At 45.1% G+C, this 20,493-nt stretch overlaps 1 protein-coding gene across 1 annotated transcript; it reads left to right on the plus strand.

Moving 5' to 3' along the window:
* The first annotated feature begins 7,903 nt into the window (after positions 1–7,903).
* SCNN1D (sodium channel epithelial 1 subunit delta) lies at positions 7,904–20,493 on the plus strand. The gene is made up of 12 exons (XM_063317659.1): positions 7,904–8,235; positions 8,818–9,046; positions 10,231–10,424; positions 12,837–12,940; positions 14,849–15,012; positions 15,546–15,644; positions 16,672–16,789; positions 17,819–17,897; positions 18,561–18,618; positions 19,578–19,636; positions 19,901–19,976; positions 20,080–20,493. Exons 1-12 carry the CDS (start codon positions 7,904–7,906, stop codon positions 20,491–20,493), a joined length of 1,926 nt encoding a protein of 641 aa, XP_063173729.1.

A 20,493-nucleotide genomic window follows, 5' to 3' on the forward strand; every position in this document is an offset into this window, starting at 1 on the left:
CCTTCTATTTCCAATGCTCAGGCAGTGCTGTTCCTTTTCTAGCCAAAAGAACACCACCGCACCCAAGAGGGAAGTGGGGCCCCAAGTGTAGCAAAAGCACCAAACATTTGGGGGTGGGAGGAACTCCCCAAGCAGCTTGGAGAGAACAGAGTATACGCAGACTGACTCAAGTGGTTTCTGGGAGTGGAAATGGGGGGGGGGGTAAAATGGGGGGGCTGGAATCCTGAACGGCAACATTCCACACTGCAACATTTTGCAGCTCCTCTTTTATCACAGATGCTGTGTTTACCTTAAAAAGTTTAGTTGCCCTCTTGCAAAAACGGTTTAGGTGCCTGCCAGCAGTTCATGTATCTCTAAATTTCACTAGTTTCTCAGTTGTTCGATGCCAAGCCCAGTTCAGCTCCATTTCCGCATCGTTTTATGAATTCCTCTGACTCACACTAAGAAGCCGAACTGCTGCTACGTCTCATGGGCACTCGTTTCGTATTTGTAGTTTTGGACAAGCAGTTCCTCACCCTCACCCACAAGGCTAGACATTTTGATGTATATTTGTCTAGTTGTGCATTTTTGCCTGCATGTCTTGCCATATTCATATCTTATAAATAAATACATGCATTGTATGTTAATTCAGCGAGTTGCAGTTTCTCTCACCCTGTTCCGAAATGTGCCAGTTGCACCGTTTTCCTTCGCCTACCATTTCTGTGGCTCTAAATCAGGTCAATGGGTATAAAGATTTTACATGGAAGAAATTTCTCACGCATTGCAAAGTTTGCAGTGCTTTTGCTTGATGAGGAATGACCTAACTGTGCCTTAGTCACATCTCAGGTTGAGATTATGCCTTCCAAGTGGGACTGAGTTTGAAAAAGGTTCCATTGCAAGAGGTTCAGCCGGTCAAGAGAATTTTGCAACTCCTTTGTCAACAGTTATGAAGCTGGACTCCTGACAAAGGTCTATATTTTTAATGCTCCTTTTCAGGAAACTCCGCTCAGTTGGACTGTTCAGTAAATCTGTTGTTTAAGCAGACAGCGTTGCTGAAGTGCCACCCTATCCAGGTTTCCTAATCCTCACCTGACAGTTCAACAAAGGAGGAAGTATGAAATGGTGATTCCTTCTTATCTGCAAAAAGCAGTTCCTACCGAAAAGGCAGAAGAGGTTGGGCAAATGGCCCAGGGAAACAGTGGAACTGCAGGATAGGTGCTGTGAAATGTTTAAGATTACGCCTTTGGATCCAGGTCCGTCCCCTGATCAGCAATATGCCTATCACATCCAGAGCCTGAGACATTTCAGTTTCACCTTTTAACAAATACGTTTCTGGCTCTCGCGATCTCAAGAAAATAAAGTATGCGTAAGTGTGCCTAAGAGCCTTCCATTGACTTTGGAAGACCCATTGCCAGACTGTTTTACAGGTTTTCCTGTACTTACATCCCTATTCCTGGGTGTTGCTTAAACTCTCACACAAGAAACACAGCTGACACAAGGATATGGATTACCATCCCTTTTTGCAGTGTGTTTTCACTGCCCGCTTAGACATTGGTATATACACCCATGAGAGAGGGGGAGGAAATAGGGTAAAGGGACCAAAAGCTGCCTAAGTTGTAGATGCATTAGACATTCAGGTTTTGCTAACAGCGTGAACTCTTGTGTACAAGTGAGTATAGGAAGGAATCCTTCACTAATGCTACATCTAGCATTTTGAAAGTTTGGGGTGCCCTTGGTCGGAGCTGAAGCTGTTCTACCCCTACCCAGTCAGCCTACATTGGTTGTGTGCCGTCACCCCGAAAGACATGCCAGCCCCGGGACTTCCTCAATCTGCACCTCTTTAGATCACCACAAGGGGCAGTAGAGCAGAGGTCTGGAAGCATCCCAAACCAGGCAACGATTTCTGACTATATTTCTGACTGTGTCCTCTCTGATACTAGAACAGTTCCTCCAGCCCCAGGAGGAGACCGACTTTGGACTGCAGAGGATGCAGTAAGTGACTTGGCATCAACCTAAAGTCCAAGAGCTTCTAAGAAGCCAGAAGAAACATCCAGATTCCTGAGGGGACCTGGACTTTCCAAGTGTATCTTTGAATTTGGACCCCAGGAGCGAGTGGTTCTGAAAGGGAGCAAGATACTGCCAAAACTGCATCAAAAAAGCCCTCCTAAGCGTCCCTCCATTCCAAACAAAGCAAAACCATCAGCATTCCAGTGAAGTGAAATGTATAGTTTTTTCTTAACTGGCTTTTCTGGTCTGATTCCCTTGAAAAGGCAAGGAAGCCCAACTGATCGACCGGAGCTGAGAAGCTCTGTCCCCTTGGGGAGATGACTCAACGGCCCCGATTTGCATAGGGAGGCTGGACAGCTCCTATGCCTTATCTGTGGTTATAAAGGCACTCTTTCGGGATCCCATTCTAATACTTTGCCAGCTGCCTCCAGCACAGTCAGGAGCTGCCTTCGCACAGCTCTGCCAAACTGCTCAGCAGAATCCTAGGGACAGCAAAGATACCGCGCGGGTACACACAGGACAGGTATTTTGCTCTCATCTCTTTCCTCTGCATCTATTGCCTGGCACTGCCCTTGCTGCCTGAAGCAAGTTCGTGACTGACTTATTTATTTATTTATTTATTTGAATTTATATCACCACCCATCTCCCCCAACGGCAGACTCTGGGCGGCGTACAATAAAAATGGCAATAAAAACATCTAGACCCAAGTTACAGTCTAAAAATATAAATGCGACCATAATGGCTATATCCTTGAGTGGGACCTGTCTTCGTGGTAGTGTAGCGTCCCTGGCTTCAGGATGCGTGTGATACATTTTTTTGCACTGTCGGCTACAACCAAGGATAGTCCCAGGGGAGGCTGAGTGAGCTGTTCATCAGGAGGCCTGGAATGGATGAATGGATCCTTCCACAAGCAAGTTGTCTGCATTTTCCCCACCACATTAGAACAACCCCCCCCCCCCAGCACTAACCTTGCATTGTTTGAAAATAACATGATCCCCATGCAGCTTTCGGAGTGACCATGTAAACAACGACCGTGTAACAGATGCCAGTTTTATTTCTGCAATGAAAAACAAAAGAGCGTTGGTATTTAGGTACTCTTTTCTCTAATCTGGGCAGTCTTCCTCCTCTTGGCTTTCTAGTTAGGGGAGAGCAGACACAGCAAATGATATCGTAACTGAGTAGATTCAGGGAGAAGGCAAAGCTTCTGGAGGGGTGTGGTCTGGGGAGAGTCTGGAGACCTGGACAGAGTGATCCACATTTCAACTGCAGTCTGCAGGCCAGGGGATTACTAGGCTGGTCCAGATGCAAATTCCTCTAAGCCACCCCGGAGCAAAAAAAAAGTCCCAGCGTCTTCAGTGAGAAAAAACCGGGTCTGCCTCAAAGGAGGATCCCCCGGCGAAGCTTTTTCACGCTGACACAAATGATTGGGCACTCAAGGCCGTTCTCTGAGTTCTTCATTCTTCAGGACCCCAGATATTGATGCTTAGATCTGAGGCCCCGCATCTGCTCGTGCCCAGCTGCTCCTCCCAAAACATGAGAGGCATCTGAAACTTGGAGGGGATCGGGCAGGTGGGCACAGCGACGTTAATACGGCTGCAGGTATTAGTCTCAATGATTGGTGCAATAGTGCAGCGATGATCAGTGCAGGCAAAGCTCGAGACACGGATTTATCCTTATGTGGACTGGTCGGGAGACAGATTTGGGCATATCAAATCAAGCAACTACCAGGGCTTGTGGAAGGGGAGAAGACGAAGGGTTTTCATAATGCAGGGTTAGAATGCCGTGGCAACTCCTCTCTGTGTCTCCTTAAAATTACAGTGGATTCAGTTCAGTCAGACGTAGTCCCAAGAGGCTCCTGTATGTACACTTTCCCTTGCTAGTCTTAAGTCCTCCAAATACAGCGTTGTATTTCGATTCCCATCGTCCGTAGCAGCACCAGATGGGGATAATGGGCGCTGAAGCCCGTCAGATTTGGTTGGGGAGAATCAGTTCCCTCCATTCAAGTACAGACTTTTCAATCACATAACCAAACGCTCCCGTTTTCATCAGACACTGCCTCATCATGAGGACCAGCCGCTTGCTCCTGTTTTGGCTCCTTTGATGGCTGTCTATGAAGACACGGGAGCAAGGGAGGGAGCAGGCTGCACTGAAGGGAGAGACACATACTTCCGGACTAACGTTTCTTCTGGTCCTTGGACGTGTGTCTCTCTGTTTCAGGCCAGTGAGGTTTAGCAAGCAGGTCGCAAATGGAGTTCCACACCAGCCACTGCTGAGTTTGGCAAGCACACTTCCTGTAGCAGCAGGCACTTCTGAGTAAATGCGCGTGGATTGTGTTGCCTGGTTCCTAAGCGCATGGCCATGCAGTGTTTTTTTAAACCTTTCTAAATTAGCAATGACAACTCCATCAGTCGGTCTGAACTGATGGGTATCCTGCTGCCCCACAAAGGAGCACACTCTATGTAAAAAAGAAGAAATAATGCAGCCTCTGGAGCAGCTGGAGTCTCGTTAGCAAATAGTTGATTTCCTTCTTTTTTTGTTAAATAATTTTGGTTTCTTCCTTATCTGCACAGCAGTGTTAAAGAAGTGTACAAAAACAAAAACAAAATATGTGGATGGAAGGGTCATCAGTAAATAAGTCAAAATTTAATCTTGAAATTATTTCATGGTCAGCTGAAAGACGTATTGTATATATGGGTATGCATAAAAATAAAATATATTTCAGCATGAAAACCGTTGCCTGTTAATAAAATGTTCTAGAAGTCTTACCCATTTTTGTTTTCTAGAATTAGGGGAGAAAACTTATCTATGTGAAAGCACTGAAATACTAGATTATTTTAATTATTATTTTAATATGTAAGTATTTTAATTATTTTAAGACTGAAAACAGAATAATTAGTGTCTTCAAAGACAGCCATCAAAGGAGCCAAAATAGAAGCAAGCAGCCAGTCCTCATGATGAGGCAATGTCTGATTTAAAAAAAACCCACCTAGAGTCACTTATACAGTGAGATGGGCAGCGTATAAATTTAATAAATAAGTAAATAAATAGATTATCAAAAGAAAAGTGGCTCGTTATTGGTGAATCCACAGAACACCCCATACTAAAACTACATATTAAGACAATACGGAGCTACCAACTAACTCACTCCATTTTAGATTTCTAAAATTGAAGAAGAGAGCTGAAGAAGAGTGAATTAAAGCAGCCATGAAGGTTCCCTGTCAAGAACATGACCCAAAGGAAGATGGCTGTCCCCTTTCCCAGCTGTGGACACCTTTCCAACATCTAATGGAGAGGGAACCAAATTGCCTAGTAAAAACACTTGTGAACCTATTTGCTTAGGTGAACTTACTTGTTCAGAATGCCCATAAAACACTCCTTGTTGCCCTATCCGGGCTTCCTGTAGCACAGGCAGTGAGGATGAACAGACCGGAAGCTGCACGTAAGGGTTTCAGTTTCACAAATTGCTGCTCTAGATCCTACTTATTGAGGTCACGAGGCAGCAGGGACAGGTCCTTCCCCACAGAACGCTCCTCTCCTCTGCCTTTAAACAGTGAAGCCAGAACTGGAACCCAGGATCTAGTGCCCCGAAGGCAAGGGTCCGGCCGTAGAACCGCAGACCTCCTCCCCGGTCTTAAGTGCAAGCTTCTTTTTTCTTCCTCTGAGATTATCTTCAGCATTTCCCATCTCTGCACTCTTACGGCATCGCCCAAGGTGGCTTGCATAGTTTTACCTCCTCCCTCCTTTCCCCAGGAACAACAGCCCTGGAGTTGGATTGCGCTGAGAGAGAAAGGGATTAACCCAGATATACCTAGTAATACCAGAATATACTGTAAGCATGTGCAATTTAGACTTATACGTCAAATCGTCCGTTAGCGATGCTTCAATTTCACCTGGAGGATGGGCTGGACGTTTATGAGCTCCCCAAAAGGTAGAAACAGGTGAAACAATATCAGGGGCTTTTCCTGTTAACTAGTGAATTTCGGTGGGCGGAACACACCGTGGTACACATCCTCAAACCGTATTTCATTACATCAGAAGTTGCAGGGTTAGATAATGAATGCTGGATCTGGCTTGAATCACTGTAATTTCTACAACATGATGTTGGAAATGCGAAGATGATTCAATGACTCCTCGTCCTTGTCATAATGTTATCATTAGGACAGATAATAACAAGTGTTTGGTTTTTTACCTGATGATGACATCGCTACAGCTCAGTCGCTTGCATCATTTAGCTATTGTACAACTCCTTTTCTTCTCTGTCTGGAATCCAGCTTGAACCTGCTTCCAGCTGAGAAAAAACCAGAAATGTAAATGGCTTCAGAAGTCAGATGATCAACAGACAGAAAAGAGGTAGAAATCAACAGAGCATTTCCAGGTTTAGGGCAGAGATGGGGTTTTGTACAGATGTTAAAGGCAGCAGAATTTTGAATTTTATGACTAAATTCTTAACCCCGAAAAGGTGAATGTGACTTAGAGGACGTGAATAAAGCAGAAGCATGCCTATTTTGATTTCTGAGTAGACCCACTGTATACACTGGCATATATTCTTAGATAAGTGCTCTGACTGGATTATAGCAAAAGCACTCTTTTTTCCTGTTGGAATCTGAGGTTGGAATTAGGATGCAAATTCTGTGCAGATTCAAGTCACTTCTCTGTGGTTTGAAGTATTTCTCAGGCAGAAGGACCCTGTCAGACACAACCTCGACTCTGTGCCATATTGCTCAGCACACTAAGACAAATATATTGACTGTTTATTTTATCTCGGCGACTTTCTCTTCAAGGAATTCACTGTAATTCTGCTTGCTCACAAAATCCAGAACCACCTTTTTGTCTTTCCGTTTTGCTTTGCCGGCAGTCAGCGCAGAAGGAAGGATAAGTGCAAATCGAAATTAGAATGATTCAGTAACAGCCATTCAGATATCTGAAAATACAGTTTCTGCAGACACAGAGATGCGGTTCTTCATCTGAGTGCTGGGCGCTTTCATTTCCCTTCTCTAGCACCTCTCCCTTTTCTTTTTTTCCAATCCTTTGGAGCCATGGAATCTCTGCTTCTCCGCTTTTTATAGAACAATCCCCTGAAAAGCCTAGGTCATACAAGTCTGAAACTCCCAAACTTGCCTGAAGTGGAACATTTTTTGCAGAAAGCCCTGAAAAGATTCTGGGCTACAGCTCTGCAAACAACTTGAGCTTTCTGCCCATGTGAATATCGTTGCTCGCTTCTGCGTGGCGGAATATCCAATAAGCGTTTGGCAGTCTTCAGATGCAACTAGCAGAGAGCACGGTCTTGTAAAGACTTGTATTTTTGCCCTGGGTTGCTGGGTTCTGTGTGGGTTTTTTTTTCTCTTTTACTTTTGTTCTCATTAGGACTTCTCAGAAACAGGTGTATGTTCCTCATAGCTCGGATGTCACTGCTTTCAAGAAAGTTGTATTAAACTGATAATTTAAAAACCTTGCCTGGTTAGATTTAGCATAGGTTCCCAGGGTGAAGAAAGAGCTGCACCTTAAGACTGCTGCTCTTCCCTTGGTAGATTTCACAAGTCTTTCAAAATCCAAAAAACCCAATGAGCCCACCCATGGAACACTGCCACTTATATGTAGTACTGACTCACGTAACCAGCGAATGTTGAAATCTGGGGAATAGAACAATACTCTTGTAAGTTGTATCCTGTGATTTAAATTCCTCACTCCTTTCCCTGGGCAAGTATTGGGCCTGGAGACCTGTTCGGGGTTTGGAAGAACAAGGAGTTTATTCCAGGCATCAAGAAAGAGCTCAGGCACTGGACTAATCGTATCGGCCGTACTGCTTGGGAATTCTCAAACTTGGAGGGGAATAAAAGAGAAAGGAATCAGAGGAGGATTACAAAGCCTTTGGGTTGCCCTAATTCAGAATTCCAAACTCCCGTTCCAGGTTTACGAAATGGAGGAAGATGTGCCGAAAGAGGTGGAGGCCGAAGCAAAGGAGGAAGACGCTGCCCTGATTGAATTTTACAGCTCTTTCAGGGACCTGTTTGAGTTCTTCTGTCTAAACACCACAATTCATGGCACCATTCGCCTGGTCTGCTCAAGCCGCAATAAGATGAAGACGGCCTTCTGGGCCCTGCTCTTCTTAGCCAGCTTTGCTATGCTGTATTGGCAGTTTGCACTGATCTTCAACCAGTACTGGGCCTACCCTGTCATCATGTCGATGTCTGTTCATTCACAACCAAAGATGTTCCCTGCCATCACAGTTTGCAGTTTGAATCCTTATCGGTAAGTTTCTCCGACTCCCCCCCCCCCTCTGAGTTTTGGGAAATTGGACAGAAGTAATTCCCCTACTCCCAAAAAACTCCTTACAATATTAATCATTTCCTGCACCTTTTCACTACTGTTGTTCCAAGGATGTCATTCCTTAGGTCTTGGTGTTTCCTTCTCTGATTTAGTAATCTATATTGTTGTTGCTATTACTGTTTTCTGCTTGTTTTATTCTTTATATATTGTACATCACTTTGTCACTTGGACAACTGAGTCAGCTTGTAAATTGAATGAATGAATGAATGGATGGATGAATGAAACGAGCTATATGGGTGTCACAGCCAATCAGGGGCCAGAGAGTAATCAGGCCAGTGTTATGGCTCTACACAGATGAACTGATTTTAATTCTTGCTGATGTCTTTGAAGACTGTTGACAGTGAGTGCAAAGGTTCCTGGAAATTAACCAGATATAATTAATGAAATGATTAGCATAACCCAACATAGTGTTATGAGGAAAAGGATAATATTTCCTCCCAAACAAGGTCTTGGAGGTTTTGCACTGGCTCTCATAATCCTTCGTCATGTCTACCATCTTCCCAGGATCAGCCCAGTCAGTCAAGATATAGCTAAACTGGATAATCTGGCCAGAGAAAGCTTATATCGGTTATATCAGTTCCACATTCCTAAGAGCGTTCTAGAAGATGTCAGTGTCAGTCTGGAAGACCTTTCAGGTGAAAGTCCTGGCAAAGTCAATGGCTCCAAGTTTCAGCTGGATCACAACATCGCCCTAGTGAAGCTGGATAGAAGTGGAAAAGTGGGCTTTCGGCTGGTAAGCAGAACAGTCCCTGGGTGGCTAATTGTAGCACCTTCCTTTGTCGACCATTTGCATCAAATTTAGGGAGAGTGCATATTGGTGGGTCAGAGCCAATGAGAAACAGATGTTTCTTGGAGTAGCATGACCTGGGGCATTTGAAGGATTTTCAAAGTAGACTTGCGGGGGGGGGGGCACCCTCTGAACAATAGATCAGTGAGAACTTAGCATATTCAGTAGTCACAGTACCTTGATCTGGAAAATAAAATCTGGAAAAGAGAAGGAATTTTTCCCCAATAACCTTGCTATCTTCCTTAAGATTCTAAGTTCAGTGATTCTAAAACAGCCTTCACAACTCGGGTGACAGCTTCTGTTATCAATCATCCAGTTAAAGGCCGTGTTGGCTGCGGGTGATAGAAACCCTAGGCCATCGAATCTGGAGGAGGCGAAGCAAGCTTTTATTAATATAAAATAATAATAATGAAGGAGGGAGCTTTTTTAAAATCATGACTCAGTCCAGTACAAGGCACTTCCCCCAGCTCAGTTCTTGCCTGTCCCACAATATCCTCCCTTCTTCTGTACAGTACAAATAAAATAAATAATAATCATGGGCTTAAGGAATGTGCTATTGTTAAATGCCAGCAACAAGCCTGGCAATTAAGAATAGCTCGGGGAACTCGAGAAATGTTGCTCAGAACTTCCCTGAGATATCGACACAATGAGAAGATCGCGTAGTACCTTGACGTACAAGTTCAAGACTTATGTGGGGATATGTGGTCAATATACACATATGAATCTAACCGCAACATCATATTGGCGGCAGCAGTGTTAACATCGTCGCATTGTGCTTGCAGAAATAGCTGGGAGGTACTGCTAACGCCAAGGTCATTTAAAGGGGGAAAAACAGAGAGGCTCTCAACGGAAGCCTGCCTTGAAAGGCTGGATTCTGCCCCCTCTTCTCTCCTGGGCATAGAAAGTAATGTCTACAAGAAGGGAGGAATGCTAGACCAGAACGATCAAGGTTCAGAGGGACAGATAACCCACTACTCCTCATGTCCTATTTATGGGTTTCTATTGTAGGAAACAATGCCCAAGAAAGCTGCTTTTCTGCTCTCTGTCGGTGACATCTATCAAAACCTTGTATTACAGTTTCTTAGAATCTGAGCATCTTTTTTCCTCCTCCACTTCTTTTCATTCCCAAGTGCAACGCAACTGGTGGAAACTGCTACAATAAGGTCTACATTTCTGGAGTGGACGCTGTCCAGGAGTGGTACCGTTTCCACTACATGAATATCATGTCACAGATGCCATCCATTATCAAAGTGTCCCAAGGAGACGATCACATGAGAAACTTGATCTATTCTTGCCAGTACGATGGGGAGCCGTGCCGGACAAGGTAATCAACTTCTGCATCTGCTGTGGGGGCTGTTTTGCCCTGGATTCTCGCCTTCCCAGTACAGAATTGCTTCCCCCACCCAACATTTTGACTGACACCATAAAACATCATTTGAAAGGACTTTGATACAATCATAGATACAGGTTTCACAAGTCCAGGTGCTCCTTGGCCATATCTGAGTATCAGTAGCATGGAGGAGAAGAAATCGGGAAATGAAAGCAAAACAAAGTGAACGATGAAAGTTTCCCAACGTGCCAGTTCGGCTTTGGAAACAAGCACAGATAATTAAACGGATTATTCTCGAAAGAAGAACTGCGGGATCCCTTTGTGCCTTCCCTTCTGACCCCATCTGTCAAGGGCACCCCACCTATTTAAATCCCCAATTTCATAGGCACCTAGTTAGTTTCTTAAGTTCCACAGCAGGGCGTGGACAGCTTTCTCCTCCAGGAAAAAATTCAGGACATCAAAGGGGAGAAATCCCTGGTGTCGCTCCAAACCCCATTTGCTCCCTGTAAAGGCTGAAGCTATTCCGGGTGCCGCCCAGTCCTGTCCAGCTCACATTATTAGCCTTCCGTAGAAGCACTGTGTCAAGAACAAGCTGATAAAACCAGTGCTAACCTGCCCCTACCTGGTTAGATAACTTCTCCTGACACTTGCCCAGAACACTGTCCTGGGGACATTGCAGATGCTTCGCAACTGAGCTGGACCAGGAAGAAGGGCAAAAGGTATGTTTTCTACCTTTGACACCCCTTTGGCCATATTGCGAAGCCACCCAGGCCAAAGCTAGTCCGATTGTGCAAGCAAGCGACCGGCTTCAGTGTGTATTGTTGGAACAACCCACAAAGGGCTGGACAAATTGGCTGGTTTGGGTTTCCCCTTGTCGCTTTCTTCTCCATCTTCTCTATTTGTTTGAGATACCTACAAATACCAAATTTTAATGTTTAACCTGACAGAAAGGGGAAACGCTTAGCTGCCCGCTTGGAGCGTAATCCAGTGAACTTCATGTCCCTTTAAATCAGTAGAAGCATTGATGCAACCCAGGTTTGTCTTTCCCCTGGTGCCACCTGTTCCTTCTTGGAATGTGGCCAAGGCCACCACGCCACTCACAACCCACATGCGGCCTTCGACCCAGAAAACGTCTGTGCTTCAGGTCTAGCCGCCCTGTCTTACTGATGTGGATTGCCATCTGAGTCCCAAGTTTTCCTCACTGCACACCAGCCTGGAATTGCCAGGGATTTATTATTTGGATAAATAAACACGTGCACTATGGCAAATAAAAAATGAGAGTGTGGTAACAACTTTTGGAAGTCCCCCCCACCCCACCCCAAGGACTGCACCCAAGACTTTTGCATTCTATCTACAAACCCTGAAATGCGTGCATCTCTCGTGCTCAGCAAGAATTTGACCTAACGTAGGTTAGCTAGCTCTATTTCTACACCTTCCAGATTAATGACATCTGAGCCCTTGCAGCTTAAGAAGGCACAATTTGATGATGCAAACAGCATCATTATTAGCATACTATCCGCCAATATTCCTGAGACCTTTCGCCTATCGGCATTTGAACGTCCGGAAAACCTTTCAGTTTGTGCCAGCCCTTTGGTTACACTTGGCTTAAATACACCACCGACAGTGACTTTTGACCGTAGAACTCACATGTGGTTCTTTTTCATTTCTCTATCCTGCCTTATCTTGCCTGTACGGTACACAGGATCACCTTTGCCATTTTTTTTTTCCCCCTCCCCTTCTGGTGGAGCCAAAGCAGGAAACAGCAACCTCTGCCCAATCTGTTTTGAAATGAGACACAAAGGAACAAACTGCAAACATCACACTGTGTCCAGTAACAGCTGAGCACACATTTGGCATTATCCAGACCAATCTTAAGCAATTCACAAATGACTGGATATTCTAAGGAATTGCCAGTCATGAACTTTACTCACTCCGCAGAGCAGGTGTAAATAGAACAGGCTACGCAACGCCTCCATACAGTCTGTACCATACAGACAAGATTTCATTTAAATTTAACCATGTTGCTATATAGAAATATTTTTAAATCTCTCAGAAAGCATCCTAGAGAAGCCACTGTATTAGTTAAAGTGTTGGGTTGGGACCAGAGAGCCCACTTTAACTGCCCATTTGATTATGGAGCTCATTGGGTGACCTGGAGCCAACTGCCTTCCTAGTCCAGCCTACCAATGGGTGGTTGTTGCAGGGAATATATGAGGTGAGGCCGCCTTCTATGAAGAAGGCTCTTTATAACATTTATCACAACCAAAACGAACGAAATGTAAAAACCTTTCCAAAACCACCATTTTGAAATGCCCAGAAATTGCTTATATCCGTTCGAATTTATTCTGGGGACATCCTGATATTTTCATCCTTCTTTCCTCCTTCTCTGGTGTCTTTTCACAACAGCGAACATGAACATTTTCATCACCCTGTCTACGGAAGCTGCTTCACTCTTAACAAGAAGGGAACGGATAAGTTCTGGAAAGCTTTCAAGCCAGGAATTGTTTACGGTACGTACAGATCGAAAAAGCAAATCGACCCAAATCTTGGAGAACTAGACCGTGTACACTCCTGAAATGCCAGTGGTTGGGAGCTGCTGTCCCCTTCCGCTTCCTGCTTGCAGGCTTTGATCGGCCACTGTGGAAAACAGGATACCCTCTTTAGGTTTTTTCACTCTTAGAGGCAAGAGGAGACTCATGGATTGATGTCAGCTAATTTCCCCCCCCCCAAAAAAAATTAAAGATGTGTTTCCTTCAAATCAAGCAAAACTTGACGTAATGAACTCATTGATGCAGAGTTATTATGGAAATGGTTTACAATCACCTGCGCTGAGATATTTCTCCACCTTCCCAGGGCAACTCACACTTCTAGGATTGCCTGATAGTCTCCCATCCACACTCTAACCAGACCCAAATCTCCTTAACTTCTGAGCCAGGCAGGGCTACCACTAGGAGTGGATAAATTCAGTTTAGGACTGAATTCTGGGGGAAGGCGATCTTTCCTATTTAAATCCAGGCATGATGCTCAACTTTCTGGCAGAAAAAAGCAGACTTTTTCTAGCTGGGTTGAAACCATTCCCACAACTGCTGGCCTTTAGGAGGAAAAGACAGGCGTCCCACGGGCACCTTTGTGTTTTCCCCAGAGATAGAGCGAGCGGTAGTTTTGAAGACCGATTTTAATAAAGGGAAGAGTAAATGTGGAGAAGCTGAATCCCATGGCCTCATGTCACCTTAGCCGTAAGGAACAGAGCGAGAGAGACAGTGACAAAGGATTTGGAGGGAAGGGCCGATAGAACGAAAAGACTGCTACAGAACTGGGCGGCTATTTGGAGAACACAGCGCTGGATATAAGTTGCTCTAAGCAATGCAGCAATTAGATGCAGGATGTGTTTAAAAAGAAATCAAGCAGGCGGACAGCAGGTTTATGAGATGCTAACACTGTTTTTAGAACTAATGTGTTACTCTAAAGAGACCTGAAGAAAAAGAATAGGGTGAGTCACAGAGCTTTTCCATCTCGGTGCAAATCAGGCGTCAAATCTCCGTGAGCCTTTCAGAGCTTCTGCTGTTTTCAGAAGCCCTAGAAAAACAGCACTGTGTTATTGTTGCAGATTGACAGAAGATACAGAGTCGAACTCATGAGAATATACGTATTTTTTAGAAAAAGGCAAAAAAAAAAAAAATAGAGCACACAATCCTAAACGAGCATAGAACAATAAAAGATGTACTTGTTAATAACACCAGCCACATTGAAAAGAGAGGCAGCTTCAGAGAAACTAAAATGGAAAAGTTAAAAGCGAGGAGGAGGGGTGGTCGTCTGCACAATCTAATGTCACCATTAGTTCTGTGCATGGCCAAAATACAAGCTCAGAATTTAGGGGGCCCAAAACCTCAGCTTGGAGGTCTGCCATTTTGATTTGGAGGTGGAGCTGGTCAGAGAAATACATTCGGAATTCGGAAAAGTATGAAGTATGAAGAACATTTTAGTCCATGTAAATGTGTGGATGGTACAAATTATATAAATTCACCCTAAATCTAAACTGAACCATTTCCCCGCATCCCTAATCTATCTGAGATCTGTGAACTTTCTTGATCTGTACAGGAGAACACAGAAGCACATGCAGATAGACCATTACACATTCCTCAAGGCAGATACTCCCTCATCTATTCACATGGGAGGCCATAGCGTCACGGTGAATAATTCACAAGCGAAACACAACCCACACAACCAGTGTTGCTCCCATACTTGTTAATCACAACATCAGAGACAAGCCATGTGCAGGGAAGATTTATTTCTAGTCGGCCTCCTCACCTGAAGCACAATCTGAGCACAGTGAAAACAAGCCCTGCCCTCTTTTGCTGAATCCCAGTTTTAAAATGTCTTTCTGTTTCTCCTTCCCTACCTCCTGCTTCCCAACACAGGCCTATCCCTTATTCTCAAAGTGGAGCAGAAAGACCACATCCCTTTGCTGTCCACCACAGCAGGCGTGAAGATCATGATTCACAGGCACAACCAAACACCCTTTTTGGAGCATGAAGGTTTTGATATCAGACCTGGGGTTGAAAGCACCATTGGAATCAAACAGGTGGGCCCACCAGTCTCCCAGAGGGCATTTTCGAGGACAGGAAGTGCTGGCAGGGAGATTCTCAGGTCTATAGGGCAGCTGGTGTGGCTCCCCATGCACCCCGCTTCTCTCTTCCCCCCCCTATACATATATATACAGGTTGTGTGTGTGTGTGCGTATGGGTTTTCTCTCAATTCTCTCTCTCTCTCTCTATATATATATATGTATGTATATGTTGTGATTCACTGAAGGTTGTCGACTGTAATCTATCACACTCGTCCAATGCAGGTTGGTAGATTTCTACCAGTGGTTTTACAGATCAGAATTCACTCTGAAGTACCCCAAAGCCACAAGTGCAGTTAACTGTTCTCTTATATACCCACCCCCACAACCAGTCAAGACAAGTGAATAAAGCATGTTCCCATATCCCAGCTATGCACACAGGGAAAGTATTTCAGCTTAGTCCAGAAAGTACTAAGCACTGGGAGCTGGGTTTCAAGATATTCCAACTCTGCAATAAAATGCCTTTTTTTTCCCCCCTTCCAATGGCCTAGGATGAGGTATCACGCTTAGGTGGGAATTACAGCGTATGTACCAATAACGGGGAGGATGTCAACATCAAGCTAATCTACAACAGCACTTATACGCTACAGGTATGGAGGAAGCAAAGAGGGTGTGATCCCAGTTTATTGGTTCGTTTCCCACCTTTAAATCCTGTCCCATCTCGGTTGATAACACTGATCCTGGCCAAGGATATGACCAAGAAAAGAAGCCCAGAATTTTGCATTTTCCAAAGATGCCTTTGGAAAGGCCAGAGATCATTGCATCCTTCTAGTCACTGAATTCCTTAGGAACTGATATTGATTAGTTTACAGTTTCCAATAGTAGAGGCAATATGTAGTCATTACAAGCTATTGATCTTCTCCATAAATTTGCCTAGTCCCTCTTTTCAAGTCTTCCCAGTTGGCAACCACCAGTATGCTATGTAAATATATAGTATATCTTAAAAATTTCCAAATAAATAAAATAAATATACAGAGGGGTAGCAAGTTCATTTATATTGCTCCAAAATACAGTATTTTCATCTGCCTTGAGTCTCAGCCTTGTTGGACAATGGGTTCTCCTGCTGAGAGAATCTCCGTGTCGGCAGACCCCACATCAAACCCCTACTTGATTCACCCTCTCTCTCCTTTTATGCTCAGCATTTGGGCTATTTAAAGGAAAGATTTACAAGTCGAGCTTGTCAGTGGTACCTTCACAGACAAGTTTATGTGCATTCCTTGGCACCAGTATGGATGTGCCCTTGCCTTCTTCCAGGACGTTTTGTTGACTTCCTGGTGTAGCCCACAAGCTTTGCATTTCCCTGTGGTCTCCCATTCAAGCAATGTCCAGGTCCAGCCCTCCCAGTGCATGGGCTATGAAGCCAGCTGCAATCCAGGTGTGAAGTTCAAGCCCAGCATCTTGTCCTATTGTCTACATCAGCTCAGATCTTTTCCCTGCTCACTCCCACAGCCGTACAATCTTCTGTGCTCCTTGGTTATATCTAGCCCTCACCGCTCCTCTTAACCCATGCTTCTCAGGTAATCCAGTGGGTCTGAAGTTCCAAGTTCAGTGCATCAGGAAAATCCCTCTTATGTTGTTCTGCTCTCCCACCAACATCCCCATTTCACCATCTTGCAGGCCTGTTTGCACTCCTGCTTCCAGCATCAGATGATTGAAAGTTGTGGCTGCGGATATTATTTTTACCCACTGCCTTCTGGAGCCGAGTACTGCAACTACAATAAACATCCTGCCTGGGGTAAGGAGTCAAGGCTGGCAGAGAAATTGATCTGGCTGTTCACCTCTTCTCTCCGAGCTGGCGGTGTGTCTTGCTTCGCTGCCCTTTAGAGAGAGGCAGTCCCTGTTGGGGTGGGGGTGGGGAATGGGCAGCCTCCCACTCTGAGCCACATATTGCCCTCTGCCACCATTTTGAAACTCCAGGAGCTGCCTCTTCTTTGTGCTCGGGTCTCAGCTGGACAGCGCCATATGTAGTCCCCAAGCTATATATTCTAAGAGCTTCGGTACCCTCCTTTGTTTTTCTGAGGTACAGCTTGTCCAGGGAGGATGTTTACTTTTTGATTTTTTTTTAATTTTGCCATTATGGCCCCCTTCTGTAATGGGCTGTGGGAATGGCCTTGGGAGACAGGAGGAAGAGCCGCAGCCAGGGCAACGGTCGGTTAAGAGGCAGCTGAGCCCACAGCAGGAATCGGGGTGGAGGAAGCATCCCAGAAGGGACCCTCCCTCGTTCTCTGGAAAGTAAAGTCATGGGAGGGGAGAGGCGCTTTCAGACTTGCAAGGTTCTATTACTGTAACCTTGCAGTAAAGATCGCAGCGTCAGTACTCAACGGTTTCGGTTTCTTGCCCGGACTATCTCGAAGGGCTGATGCGTCCACTGAGAAATTGGTATGGGCTTCCTGCTTGAGAAAAAAAAAGGGGGGGGTAATCTTTGCTTTGTCCTTAGGGCTGCTGGAGGACAGTTGCCTCTTCAGTCATCTGTCTTTTCAAATTCTCGTTTAAAGATAAGGCAGCCTAAAGGCCCATTCCTGTTTAGCATTTGGACAGCAGCCTGACCCAACACCATTCAACTGGAAACGGGAAGGGAAAACTGTGCAGTGCTCAGCTGTGAATAGGAAGTGACAGTCCAGCTGTATTCATCTGGAAGCAGGAAACTAGGGTTTCTTGAAGCCCAGGCTCAGGCCCTTTGGGCTGTTCCCGCTCGGGTGGACTTCCAGCTACAATTTACCTGTGGCAGCTGCCTTCTATTGACCTCGTTCCTCTCTCCTCCCAGGTCACTGCTTCTATTTGCTGTACAAAAAGCTGGCTGACCACCATCACATCTGCTTCAACAAGTGCCCTAAGCCATGCAAGTGAGTAGCAGACAAATGTTCACGTGACTGAGGGACAGCGGGTTTACCCCAGCTTGTTCTGGGCTGTTCACTGTCCGTCCCATGACATCTCATCCCCTCGTTCCTGCCACGCTTCAAATCCTCCAAGGGTGCACATAGACATCCAAGCTGCTGCAGACATGAACCTTCCCTGGGCCACCTTTCCTGCCTGAGCACCTCAGGAACTTGTTCTGCTAGCTTCCAGCAGAAACCGGCTGTGCAGGGCACTGATTGACCAACACCAGTAACTTCCCCCATATCCCATGAGCAAGCCCTTCAGGTTTAAAAGGAACAACATCTTACAAGATGCTTGGAAAAAGCCTCATTAAAGAAGGTGGACAGCCTTCTTGATATAGTGGGAGGACAAGGAAAATGAACTAAACGGCACATTCAGAAATAAATGTATCTGTTGCAAAGTGAAAAGGAGATGACCTTGCAGGAGAAAAATAAATGAATAGCATGCATGCAGGTGTTCGACAAAAACTTATCTGCAACCAGTTCAGTTTTTCAGCATCTGCACAGCATCACAGTGACCCGAAATCTTTGGGGAGGGCTTGACACTATTGCAAAATATTTTGGAGTAAACATGAATGCAGGCTTGCTGGATTGGCATGGCATTCACAGCAAACTCTCTGTTGTTGGCAGGGAAACTTGGTATAAGCTCTCCGCAGGATACGCTAAGTGGCCATCAGCCAAATCTGAGGTAAAACAAAGATTTTCTTTTGCAAGAGGTGGTAACGGGGAAGTGGGCAGTAATGACTTGCAGTGGACAACAGAACAGTTAAGGATATCTCCCAGAGTGTTGCTTCATCCCGCTATTCCTGAAAGCATTTGGAGGCTGCCCGTGCTCCTTCTGACCTTGGAAGGCTGAGAACAGACAGGGAACACCATGGGCCAATTGGAATAAGCATCATCATCATTCATGCAGGGACAGCAACTCCTGGAATATCAAAAGTCCCCTTGCCCCACTTCACACAGAAAAAGGATGGATAAATTGCTAGCCCTGCCCTGGGTTTTCAGTGCATGCTGCATCAGAACCTTTTGCAAATTAAATGAGTTGCTGGCATGAAGGTTTCATTCTTCTTCTATACACACAGACACAAATGCAAGCACAGAAAGTCAACCCAGATAGGTGGTGGTGGTGGTGGTGGTGGTTTTACTGGGGTTATGAAACTGCGGGACATTGGTGGAATGAAGTCAGAGAAGCTTGCCTGAGAAATCTACTGCAGGCTCTGAATTCAGGCTGCGGAAGACCGAGTGGGGAAAGAGTTCCAGGAAATCATCTCCCTTCATCCCACGGAGCTCCAGTATTGCACATGGCAATATGGACGCTTGGCCAATTGAACTGTCGTGTGACAGAGCCAGAAAAAGAAATCTTTTCACTTGCCCAAGGAGGACGATGTTTTGTAATCCAGCCACAGAGCTCACTGGGTGACACTTCATCCAGCCTTCTTGTGGGGAAAAACAGGAGGAAGTATTGCATGCTCTTCCTTCGAGTATGACTTTCAAAAATCACCTCTGACCTTTCCCACATCACAGTTACAGAGATTAGTCAGACTTATTTCCTAAACTCCCTACCGGTTGTCCCCTGCGAGTGGGCAGTTTTTGCTTCCCTATGCACCCTTTCACATTTTAATTTCAGTTCCTGCATTTTAATTTCAGAACTGGATTCGCCGAGCATTGCAAGCAGACAGCAGATACAACACCACCACAAACAACAGGTTAGTTACAGGTTTTTCTTATTCTTCGGATGCAGAAATCCTCCACTGGATTTGCGGACAGCATGTGGCTTGTTTGCTTTTTTACAGGAGGGACAAGAGAGTTTGGTAAATATTCTCCAGGGACGAAAGAATTTTTTCCAGCTGTTTTTGACAGGGCTCCCCTTCTGCCTGATTATTATTATTTTTTTTACAAAACACAGAGCCAAGGACAAAATGTGTACTAGAGAAGCTTGGTTTGACTACATCTGCTTTCCTCCATTTCAGAAATGATATTGCCAAGGTGAATATTTTCTATGAGCAGTTAGATTACTACTCTTGGGATGAATCTCTGGAATATAATGTAAGTTGGGGGATTCCTCTCCTTTTATGTATGTACTCTATGCCAGGAAGAGAGAAATATTTGAGGCAACTAACTGTACCGTTAATATTTTATTTGGGTCTAGGTGACCCTGGTGATGTCCAACATGGGAAGCCAGTGGAGCCTCTGGTTTGGGTCGTCTGTGCTCTCAGTGGTTGAGATGTTTGAATTCCTCGTGGATGTCATAATCTTATCCCTCATCTTCTTCTACCGGCGGCTTACAGCAAAGAGAACGCACAAGGTGTCGTGTCCTCCTAGGATCCCAAGTGTGAGCTTGACTTTGGAGAAATACCGCTGTATCGAAGAAGGCTTGGCCGCGGACGGAGGTGCAGAGAGATCTCATGCCAGCTATGGGAATGCATGTTTTGTCCACGACGAGGGACTCCCTCCATATTCAAAATACAGCAAGTATCAGGTGCCCGAGCTGTATCCACATGTGGTGCTCCATGGATTCAGGCACCAAGAAGACCAAGTGACATACCGAGATTCCAAGAGCTAG

The sequence above is a fragment of the Candoia aspera genome, chromosome 18, assembly GCF_035149785.1.
Source record: "Candoia aspera isolate rCanAsp1 chromosome 18, rCanAsp1.hap2, whole genome shotgun sequence".
Taxonomy (NCBI): domain Eukaryota; kingdom Metazoa; phylum Chordata; class Lepidosauria; order Squamata; family Boidae; genus Candoia; species Candoia aspera.

Bases quoted from the DNA above. Each gene is read 5' to 3' on its own strand.
- SCNN1D (XM_063317659.1), top strand. From the start codon at position 7,904: ATGGAGGAAGATGTGCCGAAAGAGGTGGAGGCCGAAGCAAAGGAGGAA. The intron at 15,645-16,671 runs GTATGGAGGAAG...ACCATCTTGCAG, and splicing joins ACAGCACTTATACGCTACAG to GCCTGTTTGCACTCCTGCTT. The intron at 19,977-20,079 runs GTAAGTTGGGGG...ATTTGGGTCTAG, and splicing joins ATGAATCTCTGGAATATAAT to GTGACCCTGGTGATGTCCAA.